This window comes from Neofelis nebulosa, chromosome 3 (genome assembly GCF_028018385.1).
Source record: "Neofelis nebulosa isolate mNeoNeb1 chromosome 3, mNeoNeb1.pri, whole genome shotgun sequence".
Lineage (NCBI taxonomy): Eukaryota > Metazoa > Chordata > Mammalia > Carnivora > Felidae > Neofelis > Neofelis nebulosa.
In genome coordinates this window covers 125,083,720-125,098,613 of record NC_080784.1, presented here as the reverse complement: position 1 = coordinate 125,098,613, position 14,894 = coordinate 125,083,720, and the positions used below count along the sequence as shown (strand labels likewise).

Sequence of the window (14,894 nt, the reverse complement as noted above, 5' to 3'; positions counted from 1 at the left end):
GCATAGGCGGGCGCTGGGCTCACCTCGTCCTGCTGATCACTTAGATTCCACCCACACCTGCCTAAATAACCCAGAAAACTGCCAGAAGACTAGTAGAATGGACTCTCCAGAGCCAAGTGTAGACAAGAGGCCCACGGAAGAGTGTAGGAAGGTCGGAGAGGCAGTGCACGCTACACGGACTGGCAAGAGGGAGCCGGGGCAGTGGAGGGGCAGCCTGCCTGGCAAGGCAGAGTCCCTGAGTCTGGCTTGAAAAAGCGGAGGGTCCGGACTCAGTGAGTTCTGACAGCCAGCGGAACTTAACATCTGGAAAGTTAAAAGTCAACAGCTCTGCTTGGAGAGCAGGAGGGCGAGAGGACACTGGGAGGGAGAGGTGTTGAGCCCTGTAAGACAGAGCTCAGCTAGGCAGGGAACAAAGGCACTGGCAAGTACCATCTCCCTCTCCCACCCCCAGCTGAATTTATTTTTGTGTATGGTGTAAGAGTGAGGTCCAGTTTCATTCTTCTGCATGTTGCTGTCCAGTTTTCCCAACACCACTTGTTAAAGAGACTCTTTTTTCCATTGGACATTCTTCCCTGCTTTGTCGAAGATTAGTTGACCTTATAGTTGTGGGTCCATTTCTGGGTTTCCTATTCTGTTCCACTGATATATGTGTCTGTTCTTGTACCAGTACCATACTGTCTTGCTAATTACACCTTTATAATACAGCTTGAAGTCCAAAATTGTGACACCTCCAGTTTGGTTTTCTTTTTCAAGATTGCTTTGAATATTCAGGACTTTTTGTGGTTTCATACAAATTTTAGGATTGTTTGTTCAACTTCTGTGAAAAATGTTGGTGGTATTTTGAAAAGAATTGCATTAAATGTATAGATTGCTTTGGTTAGTATAGACATTTTCACAATATTTGTTCTTCTCATCCATGAGCATGGAATGTTTTTTCATTTTTTTTGTGTCCTCGTCAATTTGTTTTACAAGTGTTTTATAGTTTTCAGAGTACAGATCTTTTACTTCTTTGGTTAGGTTTATTCCAAAGTATCTTATGATTTTGGTGCAACTGCAAATATGACTGATTCATTGATTTCTCTTTCTGCTGCTCATTGGTATAGAGAAATGCATCTGATTTCTGTATGTTGATTTTTTATCCTGCAACATTAGTGATTTCGTGTATCAGGTCTAGCAATTTTTTGGTGGAATCTGTCAGGTTTTCTATATAGAATATCATGTTGTCTGAAAACAGTGAAAGTTTGAATTCTTTCTTGCTGATTTGGATAACTTTTATTTCTTTGTGTTGTCTGATTGCTGATGCTAGAACTTCCAGTACTATGTGAATAACTGTGGAACTCTCAGTTTTTCCCCAATGAAGATGATATCAGCAATGGGTCTTTTGTATATTGTCTTTATGATGTTGAGGTATGTTCCCTCTATCCCTACTTTGTTGAGGGTTTTTATCATGAATGGATACTGTATTCTGTCAAATGTTATTTCTGCATTTATTGAGAGGATCACATGGTTCTTACCCTTTTTTTAATTAATGCAGTGTATCATGTTGATTAATTTGTTAATACTGAACCATCATTGCAGCCCCAGAGTAAACCCCACTTGATCATGGTGAATAACTTTTTTAATATACCATTGGATTGATTTCCCAGTATCTTGTTCAGAATTTTACATCCATTTTCTCAAGGATGTTGGCCTATAATTCTTCATTTTATTGAGGTTTTTATCTGGTTTTGGAATCAAGGTAATGCTGGCCTCATAGAATGAGTTTGGAAGTTTTCCTTCTATTTATATTTTTTGGAATAATTTGAGAATAGGTATTAAATCTTCTTTAATGTTTGGTAGAATTCACCTGGGAAGTCATCTAGCCCTGGACTTTTGTTTGTTGGGAGATTTTTGATTACTGATTCAATTTTTTTGTTTGTTATTGGTCTGTTCAAATTTTCTATTTCTCCCTGTTTCAGTTTCAGCAGGTTATATGTTTCTAAGATTTATCCATTTCTTCTAGATTGCTCAATTTGTTGGTATATAATTTTTCATAATATTCTCTTATAACTGTTTGTATTTCTGTGGGTGTTAGTTGTGATCTCTCCTCTCTCATTTGTGATTTTATTTATTTGGGTCCTTTCTCATTTCTTTGTGATAAGTCTGTCTAGGTGTTTATAAATTTTATTAATTCTTCAAAGAACCATCTCCTAATTTCATTGATATGTTAACTGGTGGGGTTTTTTTGTTTGTTTGTTTCTATATAATTTATTTCTGCTCTAATCTTTATTATTTCCCTTCTTCTGCTGGCTTTAGGCTTCATTTGTTGCTCCTTTTCTAGCTTTTTTAGGTATAAGGTGAGGTTGTGTATTTGAGGTTGTGAGGTTGTGCTTCTTGAGATAAGCCTGTATTGCTATATACTTACCTCTTATGACCACTTTGATGCATCCCAAAGGTTTTGGACTGTCACGTTTTCAATTTCATTTGCTTCCATATATTTTGTATTTCTCTTTAATTTCATGATTAACTCATTCATTCTTTAGTAGGATAGTGTTTAACCTCCATGTATTTGTTGTTTTAACAGTTATTTTTCTTGTGATTGGCTTCATTTTTCATAGCTTTGTGGTTGAAAAATATGCATACTATGATCTCTATCTTTTTGTGCATATTGAAGCCTGAATCTGTTCCCATATGTGATATTTTCTGCAGAATATCTTTGTGCACTCAAACTAAATGTGTATTCTGCTGCTCTATGATGAAATATTCTGAATATATCTATCAAGTCCATTGGGTACAGTGTGTCATTCAAAGCCATTGTTTCCTCCTTGATTTTCTGCTTAGATGAATTGTCTATTGGTGTACGTGGGGTGTTAATATTCTCTACTGTTATTGTATTGTAATCGATGAGTTTATGTTTGTTATTAATTGATTTATATATTTGGCTGCTTCCACATGGAAGCATAAATAATTATATTTGTTAGGTCTTCTTGTTGGATAGGCCTTTTTTTTATGATATAGTGCCCTTCTTCATCTCTTGCTCTGTTTTCGGTTTAAAATCTAGTTTGTCTGATATATATATATATATGGCTACTCTGGCTTTTTTCACATCCATTAGCATGATAAATGGTTCATTCTCTCAAATTCAATCTGTAGGTGTCTTTAGGTCTAAAGTGAGTCTCTTGGGGCATCTGGGTGGCTCAATCAGTTAAACATCCAACTTCAGGTCATTTCTCATGGTTTGGGGGTTCAAGCCCCACCTCAGGCTCTGTGCTGGCAGCTCAGAGCCTGGAGCCTACTTCAGATTCTGTGTCTCCCTCTCTCTCTCTTCCCCTTCCCTTCTTGCTCTCTCTCTCTCTCAAAAAAAATAAATAAGCATTAAAAAAAAATAGAGACAAATGGCCAAGATGACAGAGTAGCATGGAAGTTCTCAGCTTCCCTCATCCTGAAATGAAACTACATCAGCATGAAGTGAGTCTAGATTTTAAAATAAAGACTGTAACAAGAGATGAAGAAGAGCATTATATCACAACTAAAGGGGTATATCCAACAAGAAGATCTAACAATTGTAAATATTTATGCCCCCAACATGAAGAAACCCAATATATAAATCAATTGATCACAAACATACAGAAGTTCATTGATAATAATACCATAATAGTAGGGGACTTCAACACCCCACTTACAACAATGGACAGATCATCTAAACAGAAAATCGACAAAGAAACAATGGCTTTGAATGACACACTAGACAGGATGGACATAACAGATATATTCAGAACATTTCATCTTAAAGCAGCAGAATACACATTATTCTCCTGTGCACATGGAACATTCTCTAGAATAGATCACATACTGGGACACAAATCAGCCCTCAACAAGTACAAAAAGATCAAGATCATACCTTGCATATCTTCAGACCACAGCACTATGATACTCAAAATCAACTACAAAAAAAAAAAAAAAAACCAAACTTTGGAAGTGCCATGAACACTTGGAAATTAAAGAACATCCTTCTAAAAAATGAATGGGTTAACCAAGAAATTAAAGAGTAAATTAAACAGTACATGGAAGCCAATGAAAATGAAAACATGACAGTCCCAACTGGGATGCAGCAAAGACAGTAATAAGAGGGAAGTATATAGCAATCCAGGCCTTCCTAAAGAAGGAAGAAATTTCTCAGATACACAATCTGACCTTACACCATAAAGAGCTAGAAAAAGAATAGCAAATAAAGCCCAAAACCAGAAGAAGACAGGAAATAATAAAGATTAGAGAGCAGAAATACAAACAATAATAAGAGAATATTATGAGAAGTTATATGCCAATAAATTGGGCAATCTGGAAGAATGGACAAATTCTTAGAAACATATAAACTACCAAAACTGAAACAAGAAGTCATAGAAAATTTGAACAAATCTATAACCATTAAATTAATTGAATTAATAATCATAATCAAAAATTTTTCAACAAACAAGAGTCCAGGGCCAGAAGGCTTTCCAGGGGAATTCTACAAAATATTTAAAGAGTTAATACTTATTCTTTGGAAGCTGTTCCAAAGAATAGAAATGGCAGGAAAACTTCCAAAATCATGCTATGAGGCCAGCATTACCTTGATTCCAAAAGCAGACAAAGATCACAATAAAAAGAATAACTATAGACCAATTTCCCTGATGAACATGGATGCAAAAATTCTCACCAGGATACTAGCAAACTGAATCTAACAATACAGTAAAAGAAGTATTCACCACAATCAAGTGGGATTTATTCCTGGTTCAATATCCACAAATCAATCAATATCATACATCACATTAAAAAGAAAGAATAAGAACCACATGAACCTCTCAATAGATGCAGAGAAAGCAATTGACAAAATACAGCATCCTTTCTTGATAAAATCCTCAAGAAAAATACCCACCACTAATATTATCTTCAATGGGGAAAAACTGAGAGCATTCCTCCTAAGGTCAGGAACATGACAAGGATGTCCACTCTCACCACTGTTATTCAGCATAGTGTTAGAAGTCCTAGCCTCAGCATTCAGACAACACAAAAAAAGAAAAGCCATCCAAATCAGCAAGGAGAAAGTCGAACTCTTCACAGACTACAGGATACTCTATGTGGAAAACCCAAAAGATTCTACCAAAAAACTGCTAGAACTGGTCCATGAATTCAGCAAAGTCACAGGATATAAAATCAATGCACAGAAATCCATTGCATTTCTATACACCAGTAATGAAGCAGCAGAAAGAAAAATCAAGGAATCAACCCCATTTACAACTGCAGCAAGAAACATAAAATGCCCAGGAATAAACTTAACCAAAGAGGTGAAAAATCTATACACTAAAAACTATAGAGAGTTTATGAAAGAAATTGAAGAAGACACAAAAAAATGGAAAAACATTCCATGTTCATGAATTGGAAGAACAAATATTGTTAAAATGTTGATACTACCTAAAGCAATCTACATATTAAATGCAATGCCTATCAAAATAACACCAGCATTTTTCACAGAGCCAGAACAAACAATTTTAAAATTTGTATGGAACCAGAAAACACCCCAAATAGCCAAAGCAATCCTGAAAAAGAAAACCAAAGCTGAAGGCATTACAATTCCGATTTCAAGTTGTATTACAAATCTGTAATCATCAAGACAGTATGGTATTGGCAGAAAAACAGACACATAAATCAATGGAACAGAGTAGAGAACCCAGAAATGGCCCCACGAACATATGGCCAACTAATCTTTGACAAATCAGAAAAGAATATCCAATGGAATAAAGACAGTCTCTTCAGCAAGTGGTGCTGGGAAAACTGGACAGCGACATGCAGAAGAATGAACCTGGACCACTTTCTTACACCATACCCAAAAATAAACTCAAAATGGATGAAAGACCTAACTGTAAGACAGGAAGCTATCAAAGTCCTAGAGGAGAAAACAGGTAACAACCTCTTTGACCTGGGCCACAGCAACTTCTTAGTTGACATGTCTCCAGAGGGAAGGGAAACAAAAGCAAAAATGAATTATTGGGACCTCATCAAGATAAAAAGCTTCTGTACAGTGAAGGAAACAATCAGTAAAACTAAAAGGCAACTGACAGAATGGGAGAAGATATTTGCAAATGACATATGAGATAAAGGGTCAGCATCCAAAATCTATAAAGAACTTATCAAACTCAACACCCAAAAAACAAATAATCCAGTGAAGAAATGGGCAAGAGACATGAATAGACATTTTTCCAAAGAAGACATCCGATGGCTAACAGACGCATGAAAATATGCTCAACATCATTCATCATCAAGCAAACACAAATCAAAACCATAATGAGATACCACCTCACACCTGTCAGAATGGCTAACATGAACAACTCAGGCAACAACAGATGTTGGCGAGGATGAGGAGAAAGAGGATCTCTTTTGCACTGCTTGTGGGAATGCAAACTGGTGCAGCCACTCTAAAAAACAGTATGGGGGTTCTTCAAAAAATTAAAAATATAACTACCCTTCGACCCAGCAATTGCACTACTAGGTATTTATATTAAGGATACAAGAGTTCTGTTTCAAAGGGGCACATGTACCTCAATGCTTATAGCAGAACTATCAACAATAGCCAAAGTATGGAAAGGGCCCAAATGTCCATTGACAGATGAATGGATAAAGAATATGTGGTATATATATACAATGGAATACTACTCAGCAATCAAAAAGAATGAAATCTTGCTATTTGCAACAATGTGGATGGAATAAGAGTGTATTATGCTAAGCAAATTAGTCAATTAGAGAAAGACAAATATCACGTAACCTCACTCATATGTGGAATTTAAGATACAAAACAGATAAACATAAGGGAAGGAAGAAAAATTAATATAAAAACAGGGAGGGAGACAAAACATAAGAGACGGTTAAATACAGAGAACAAACTGAGGGTTGCTGGAGGGGTTTTGTGAAGGGGATGGGCTAAATGGGCAAGGGGCATTAAGGAGGATACTTGTTGGGATGAGTACTGGGTGTTATATGTAGAAGATGAATCACTGGAATCTACTCCTGAAATCATTATAGCACTCCCAAAAAGTCCTCTTTAATATAATTTTTTAAAGTTTTATTTATTTATTTTTGAGAAAGACACAGAGAGGTGGGGGGTGGGGGCGGGGAGAGGAGCAGAGAGAGAAAGAGAGAGAGAAAATCAAGCAGGCTCCATGCTGTCACTGTCAGCATGAATCCCAATGCGGGCTTGATCCCACAAACCATGAGATCATGACCTGAGCCAAAATCAAAAGTCGGACACTTAACTGCCTCAGCTACCCAGGCATCTCTAACTTTTCTTTTTATAATCTCCCAAAACACCATCAGATTTGTTTCTGGCTTCACTTGTATCTATTATGCTCTATGTATGAAAATGACTGTAGAACATTACCTGGGACTGAGAAAGAAAAGCAGGTGATGCATCATTTACGCTTGGTATCGTACTTTCAGTCTTCTGAAATTGACTTTTAATGTCATATTTTCCAGGCCCCGGTACTCCCTAAATTACAAAAGAAAAAATACATGTTCTCATTAAGAAAGCATCTATAGTACCTAAGGGAACAGTTGGCTAAATATATGAACCAAAGTTACAGGGTTTTTAAGCAAATTCCTACACGAAATTACTAAAGCACTTCATTAAAAGGCAAGCCAGAACAAACTTAAGAGAAACAACAAAAAATTTTCCTTAGCAAATTTCCCTAGGAACCTGAAAACATACTACTTGAAACTTTGCTGCCCTCTACTGATAGAGCTCAGAAAAAAATTATCTACTTCACATAATTAAAAATTACAATGAATAAAGGTGGTTTCTATATTTCTTCTATTTAAAAGTATACAACCAAATCTTATCTAAGAAAATATTTTTACTATATTTTCAAGTTTCTATTAATCAATAAACTACCTTGTTTCCAACAAATAAGCTTCAGGATATATTTTATTTCAAATACAAATATTAGAAAACGTAAGAAATTAAGTTTTAGCCAGATACTTTATAACAGTAAAACTTAATTCAGCAAATACTCATACTGACTTTTCTATTATCTTAAACACATTTAACTTGATATATATATATATATATATATATATATATATATATATCAAGAATTTAAACACAGTACTATATATATTTACAAAATATATACAAGTGTTATTTAAATATATATCAAAAAGTAGTATATATTAATCATCAAAGATTTTAGTAATCTTATACAATACTTTTCATACTATTAAAAAGTTTCAAATCTTCTGTTTCATATATACCTCCTCTACTTTTTTACAATGTAAAGAATTATTCCTTAATTTATGAATTATATACTTGGATATATAATAAAACTCTATCAGGAAATCCTGTCATCTCTATCATTATATGTCTAAAACCAACCCCACTTCTCTCCATCTCCATAGACATCACTCTGATCCAAGCCTCCATCTCTTACCTGGATTATTGTGAAATCTTCCTAACTTCCCCCCTGCTTCCACCCTTATCCTCCTTCAGTCTATTTCTCAACATGGCAGCTAGTGATGGATCCAGTTAAGGTCCTGAGTCATACTGTACCACTCCTCTTCTTGAATCCATCCAGTGGCTTCCAATCTCATGTTGAGCAAAAATCAAGGTCTTAATATGATATGAATTTCACCCCCCAGACTCACTATCAGCACTCTAACCTAATCTCCTATTACTTTCCCATTTCCCTTTTTTTTTTTTTTTTTTTTGTTTCATTGTATTTATTTTGACAGAGAGAGGGAGAAATCAAGCACAAGCAGGGGAGAAGCAGAGACAGAAGGAGAGAATCACAAGCAGGCTCCATACTGTCATCACAGAGACCCACCTGGGGCTCAGTCCCACAAACTGTGAGATCATGACTTGAGCTGAAATCAAGAGTCAGGCACTTAACCAACTGAACCACCCAGGCACCCTATTTCTCATTTCCATTCACTGTTTATCAATAAGATCTCAGGACCTTTGCACTCTGTTTGAGATGTTCTCCTAGATAACTCCAGGGTTCACTCCTTCATTTCAATCATAACACTATTCAATGTTACCTTCTCAATGAGTCATTTCTAGGTCACCCAATCTCAATTTAATTGCCTCCCCTAAGTAACTCCTACCCCCTTTCCTATTTTTTAGCCTTATCATGTTTTACTATCCAAAATACAATTTTCTGCTACATTGTAAGCTCCAAGAGGGCAGTTATTTTTTGTTTTGTTTGCTCCTGTATCTTTAGAGTACAGAAGACTATGTGGAGCATAGTAGGTGCTCAGTTAATATTTGCCCAAAGAATGGATGAAAGGATAAATGTATGCATTGAATCCTACATTTTCACTGATCATATCATGGATTTGGAGATAAGTTCCTCTGGGAAATAATGTGACTCCAAATTAGAGCAATAGCTAGTTCTAACCATAGTAAAATATCTTAAAGCCTACATATTAAATAATAACAATAACACCTGGGAAATTTTTATTGAGGATAAATTCTTATACACAAGTACCTATTCTTATTAATAAGTTTGAATCTAAAAATGTGTATGAAGGTCCATGTTATCTTGTCTCAAATGAACAAGTCTATGCCATTATTTGGTGGCTGCTAGAAAAGATGCACTTTGGCTATGGAATAAGATTGTTTTTAAATCTACAAACTTATAGGAAGTTAAGTTTAGAATTAAAAAAAACTTCTACATAATTCTGCTTATACAAACCTATGAGATACATATCAAATATAGAAATATAGAGAACATAACTTGAAATATACCATATTAACCTATTTTCTTAAATGTTACCCTTATGCTATATCCATCTTCTACATATAGGCGGGCTTGGTATAAAATAATCAGCTACTGACAAATTGGGATTACCTTCCTACTGTTATAAACATTGTGTTAGTGCTCATTACTATGGATCACAGGGAAAAGACTAAGTGTGAATAATGAGATAAATGAATATACTTAGTCTTGGGTTTATTTTGCATAAAAGCAGAAATGAAATCTTGACCTCTTCAGTGAATATCTTTTTCCTTTTTTACTGTTTTTTCATAAAGTTCCTAATGTTACTGAACTTTATTTCATGAAAATAAGATATAGTAGTAAAATTAGCTCTTGCTTCTAAAAAGTTAGGCTTAGGACAATTTAAAAAATTTTTAAATAGAGGACTATGAGACACTGACCACTCAGGACAAGCCTCTGTTTATGACAATATAAAGGTGAAAAGACTTTGAGAAGACCAAACCCTAGGCACTGGCTGAAAATGCTGTAATATTTATCCTGCTTTTTAAAATTGTTATCAACAGACTACCCACATTAGTATCAACCTATTAAATACATAGTTCCCTTCACCACAGTGTCTCATCTGAGATCTAGTGAGCAGAATCTCACTGAGTAGAGGAATCCACACTTCTAACAAGCCTCACAGATGATCCTCATGTATAATAAAGAACCACAGCTCTGTCCAAAAGGGGATTACAGCATCTTCTGCTAAGTACATACATCCCAAGGGAGAAGTCCTAGATCTAAGGAGTATTCTGCCTTGGAAACGGAAGCTAAAGATTATTAAGGCAGGTTGTTTATGGCATCTTTTCATGTGTAACCTAATAAAAATGGGCCTCTTCTTTTAAATAAAGTATAATCATCCATTTGATCAGATGGCATGCAGGGATTAGGGGGACAAGGAGAAGACATACGGTTCTACCTTTACTCCTTTACCTTGGGAGTCACCATCAGAGATGATTATTCTTTTAATTAAAAATACTAAAAGTTTAGAGGTGCCTGGGTTGCTCAGTCAGTTAAGTGTCCAACTTTGGATCAGGTCATGACCTCGTGGTTCATGAGTTCGAGCCCCACGTTGGGCTCTGTGCTGACAGCTCAGAGCCTGGAGCCTGTTTCAGACTCTGAGTCACCGTCTCTCTCTGCCCCTCCCCACTCACACCGTCTCTTTCAAAAATAAATAAACATTAAAAAAATTTTTTTAAACATTAAATGTTTACTATGTGCAAAGCACTGTAAGTGAAGCATGGGGTCTACTTTTGAGAACCTCATACTAGGTTAATGGCTCTAAAACTAGGCTGCACAAGATGATCATTTGGGGGATTTATAAAAATAACGACTCAGTCCACTTTATTCAAATTAAAGACAATCGAAATGAGACCCAGACATTTTTTTTTTTAATTTAAAGCTTTCTGGTTCATTTGTTTGTTTGTTTGTTTGTCTGTTTGTTTTGTCTTATTTTTGTTTTGTTTTGTTTCCCCCGCAAGTAAATCTTTATTTCTATGGTTTTTACACAACTCGTACATCTACTACAGAGACTTGGGGAATCTGGGACTCTGCTTTCACAGAATTATTTTATCTTGTCTCTCCAGAAATTTTACCTTATTTGTTGTTGTTGTTATAAGCAAAATCAACTTACATAAGGATTTTTATTAAAAACAACAAATGACCCTAAATCTCTAATGTCCATTAAATCTTTCTAAAATCTAAATTTTGAATTTTTCCTGAATCTTTTTGAATCTTTCTTGAATCCTATGTTCTTTTTTAATTTTATTTAAATCCAAGTTATCTAACATATAGTGTAATAATGGTTTCAGGAGTAGAATTTAGTGATTGATTTATCACAAATGCCCTCCTCAATGCCCATCACCCATTAGTCCATATCCCCACCCAACACTCCTCCAGCAACTCTCAGTTTGTTCTCTGTATTTAAGAGTCTCTTCTGGTTGCCTCCTCTCTGTTTTTATCTTATTTTTCCTTCCCTTCCCCTATGTTTATCTATTTGATTCTAATGTGCAGCCAGAATGGAGACCTAAATCAGTTTAAAAATCACATTGGTAGGCCTCATCCAGGTACACATTCCAATGGTTCTGTAACCACCACTGTTTCCTAGAGTTTCAGAGCGCCTTCATGTAAATTAAGGACTACAGTAAGACCAGGTAACCAGGTATTTCTTTCAGCTCGCATTCTATAATTTTAACTTCCGCAGTCATATTTTTAATTCTCAAGTTCGCTAATTCTCTAAATCTTTGTTCATGCTTGCATTATCCTCCATATTTCCAAGGATATTAATTATAATTTTATTTATAGTTCTGCTCTCTTTATTGTCTGTTTCCTTGGAGTTTTATTGATGTTGCATTTTTGTTTGTCCTTGTGTTTTGCATTAGAGGATTTCCTCAAATGTCTGGTGATCCCTTGCTCCCCATTCAGATTTAAGAGTGAGCCAATAAAAGAGCTGATTGAAAAATTCATATGTGGACAGATTTGCCTTGAAAGCTATTGGACTTCATTATGCTGTGATGGAATCATAATTCATTAGCGGGTCCCCAAATATCAGTCTTTTCTCAAGTCTGATGACAATTTGGGTGAGTGGGAATGGTACCTGGAACTCTCTCGCATTCTGCATATAAACTCCCACTTAAACCCTCCATTTTCTTCTTGTCTTACTTATAATTATGCAAAATTAAAAACATGCAAAAAAACATAAAGCACAGTTGAAGAAACTCTTACATACCCTTCACCCAGGGTCAATAATAATTCTCAACTCATGTCCAAATTTGTTTCTTAATCCTATCAGCTTCCCCAATTCTAACTCCAATGTGGTAGAGGAGAATGCAAAATATAATGTTATCAATACATACTTCAGCATGTATTTCTAAAAGATAAGGGACTCATTTTAACATAAACACAAAACCATTTTTCCAACTTAAAACAATTATTTGATTCTTTATTTATTCATAGTTCTAATTTTTGTGACTGCCTCAAATTTATGTGAACAATAATAAAAATAATTTTATGTTTGTCTTAATCAGAACCCAATTACAGTCCACACTTACAAGGGGCCAATATTTTTAAGTCTCTTATCATCTTATAATCTATAGGTTCTTCTGCATCACTTTATTTTATTCTCTTTCAATTTATTTGGTGAAAAAGCTAAGTTTTTGTCCAATTTCTGAGAATTCCCCACAGTTTGTATTTTCTTGACTATCTATGTGTCTCCTGTCCCTTGTACTTCCTGTAAACTGGCAGTTTGTTGTAAGGGCTTGATCAGATTCGAATTCAATATTTTTTCAAGATTACTTCATTGGTAGCCCTGTATACTTCCACCAGGAGGCACATATTATAACTGATTCTATCTATTCTACAATGTTAGCAGTCATTAATGATAACTGACTAGATCTAGTCATTCAGTAGGAATTCTAAAATGATAATATAATTCTATAATTCCTTCTTATTTATTGCCTGAAATACTTCTATAAAAAGAGACTTCTCTCATGAATTATTTACTTACCCTAAGATACAGTCCATATAGGAAAAGCAAGATAAATGCTTGGTTGTTTTTTTTTTCTTTCCTTCTATTTACCAGTTTCAAAATACCAAGTTAGACTCTTGCATCTTCCAATACTAATCAATGAGTTTTTAAAATTCTAATTTTAAACTCATGGATTTAAAAAGATTTGAATGATCTTAACTCATTGGAGTTGTATTGCTTGTTAAGACTGAATTCATCCTATATTTGCTTGGTGAGAACCTATTTAACTGAGCCCCTGAGTCCTTTTGATATGACCCTGGGTAGTCTATCATAGCCACCCTGCTTTCTGGTATAACAATATGCTTTAGGTTTTTCAGATACAATTCCTGCTCCAAACCTGGAATCAGCCATTTCTCCAAGGAGCTTTCATTCTTTTTATCTGGAGTCTAGAAATACCCTCCATTTTTGTTACATCATCTCACGCCTTTCCTCTTTTATCTCAATATCCCTAAATCCAGAGGCTCTCTCATTTGATTTCTCCGCCAACAGACCTCACATCTTCTCCTGCAGTGGGGGTGAGAAAGCTGTCCAGCTATAGGAGATTGTGCTTCGTACCCAGATTATCACCAATCCTGCTGTTTTCAGTCCCACCTGCCACCTTCCAATGTAATTAATATTCCTGGGCTTTTTGAAGGTACTATAAGGTAAACTGGCTTTCTTGGTGGCATTCCTCTCCGAAGGTATTCACATAGTAGCTTCCTCCACTCTACCATTTTACATTTACCCATCAACTTTTACATTTACCATTTGCCCATCCACTTTACAGTTTTGAAAACTGAAGATATCTTTTATCTATTATCATCTCTTCTCTCATTCTTTTTGTGTTTGTAGTATTGCACCTTTCATATTCTTTTACTTATTAATTTAGTGGCACTTTGGGAGTATTATGGGCTAAACTGTTGTCCCTCCAAAATTCATATGTTGAAGTCTTAACGCCTAGTACTTCAGAATATAACTGTATTTGGAGATAAGGACTTTAAATATATAATAAGTTAAAATAAGGTTTTTAGGGTTGGCCCTAATCTTATGTGACTGGTTTCTTCATAAGAAAAGGAATTTTGAATATAGACATGACTGTGCACAGTGGAAAGATCACATGAAGATGCAAAGAGAAAATAGCTATTTACAAGCCAAGGGCAGAAATCTCAGAAGAAGTCACGGACAACACCCTGATTTCAGACTTCTAGCCCCCAGAACTGTGAGAAAATAAATTTCTTCTGTTTAAGCCTCCCAGTCTGTGGTACTCAGTTATAATAGTCCTACCAAACTAGTAGAGGGAGTGTAGCAGGATTCTCACACAGAGATGGTGACACCAAGGATTCTCTTTCCAGGAAGCAACTTTATTTGTGCCAGCACCACTCAGCTGGGTTTATACCCGAAGAACCATGCCCTGAATGCCACGGGGTGTAGTTTTATATATATATATATATATATATATATATATATATATATATATATATATATATATATATATATTTGTCTCCTATATATGGTAACCCACAAACATGAAGTCTGATTAAGTGGTCTCATGTCACAAGGTCAAGGTCATGAGGGATGTTGTTATGTACATGTTTAACCAGGTTGCCTTGAGGCTTTTCTTTTGT

The 14,894-nt window shown here is 35.4% G+C and overlaps 1 protein-coding gene across 3 annotated transcripts in view; it reads right to left on the bottom strand.

Annotated features, from left to right (window-relative positions):
• The window catches only part of STPG2 (sperm tail PG-rich repeat containing 2), a 549,964-nt gene that overhangs the window by 411,272 nt on the left and 123,798 nt on the right, over positions 1-14,894 (bottom strand). For all 3 annotated transcript variants that reach the window (XM_058721856.1, XM_058721858.1, XM_058721857.1), the window contains one exon: positions 7,391-7,498. In XM_058721856.1, the coding sequence (XP_058577839.1) occupies positions 7,391-7,498 (108 nt within the window). The remainder of the gene's footprint in view (positions 1-7,390; positions 7,499-14,894) is intronic.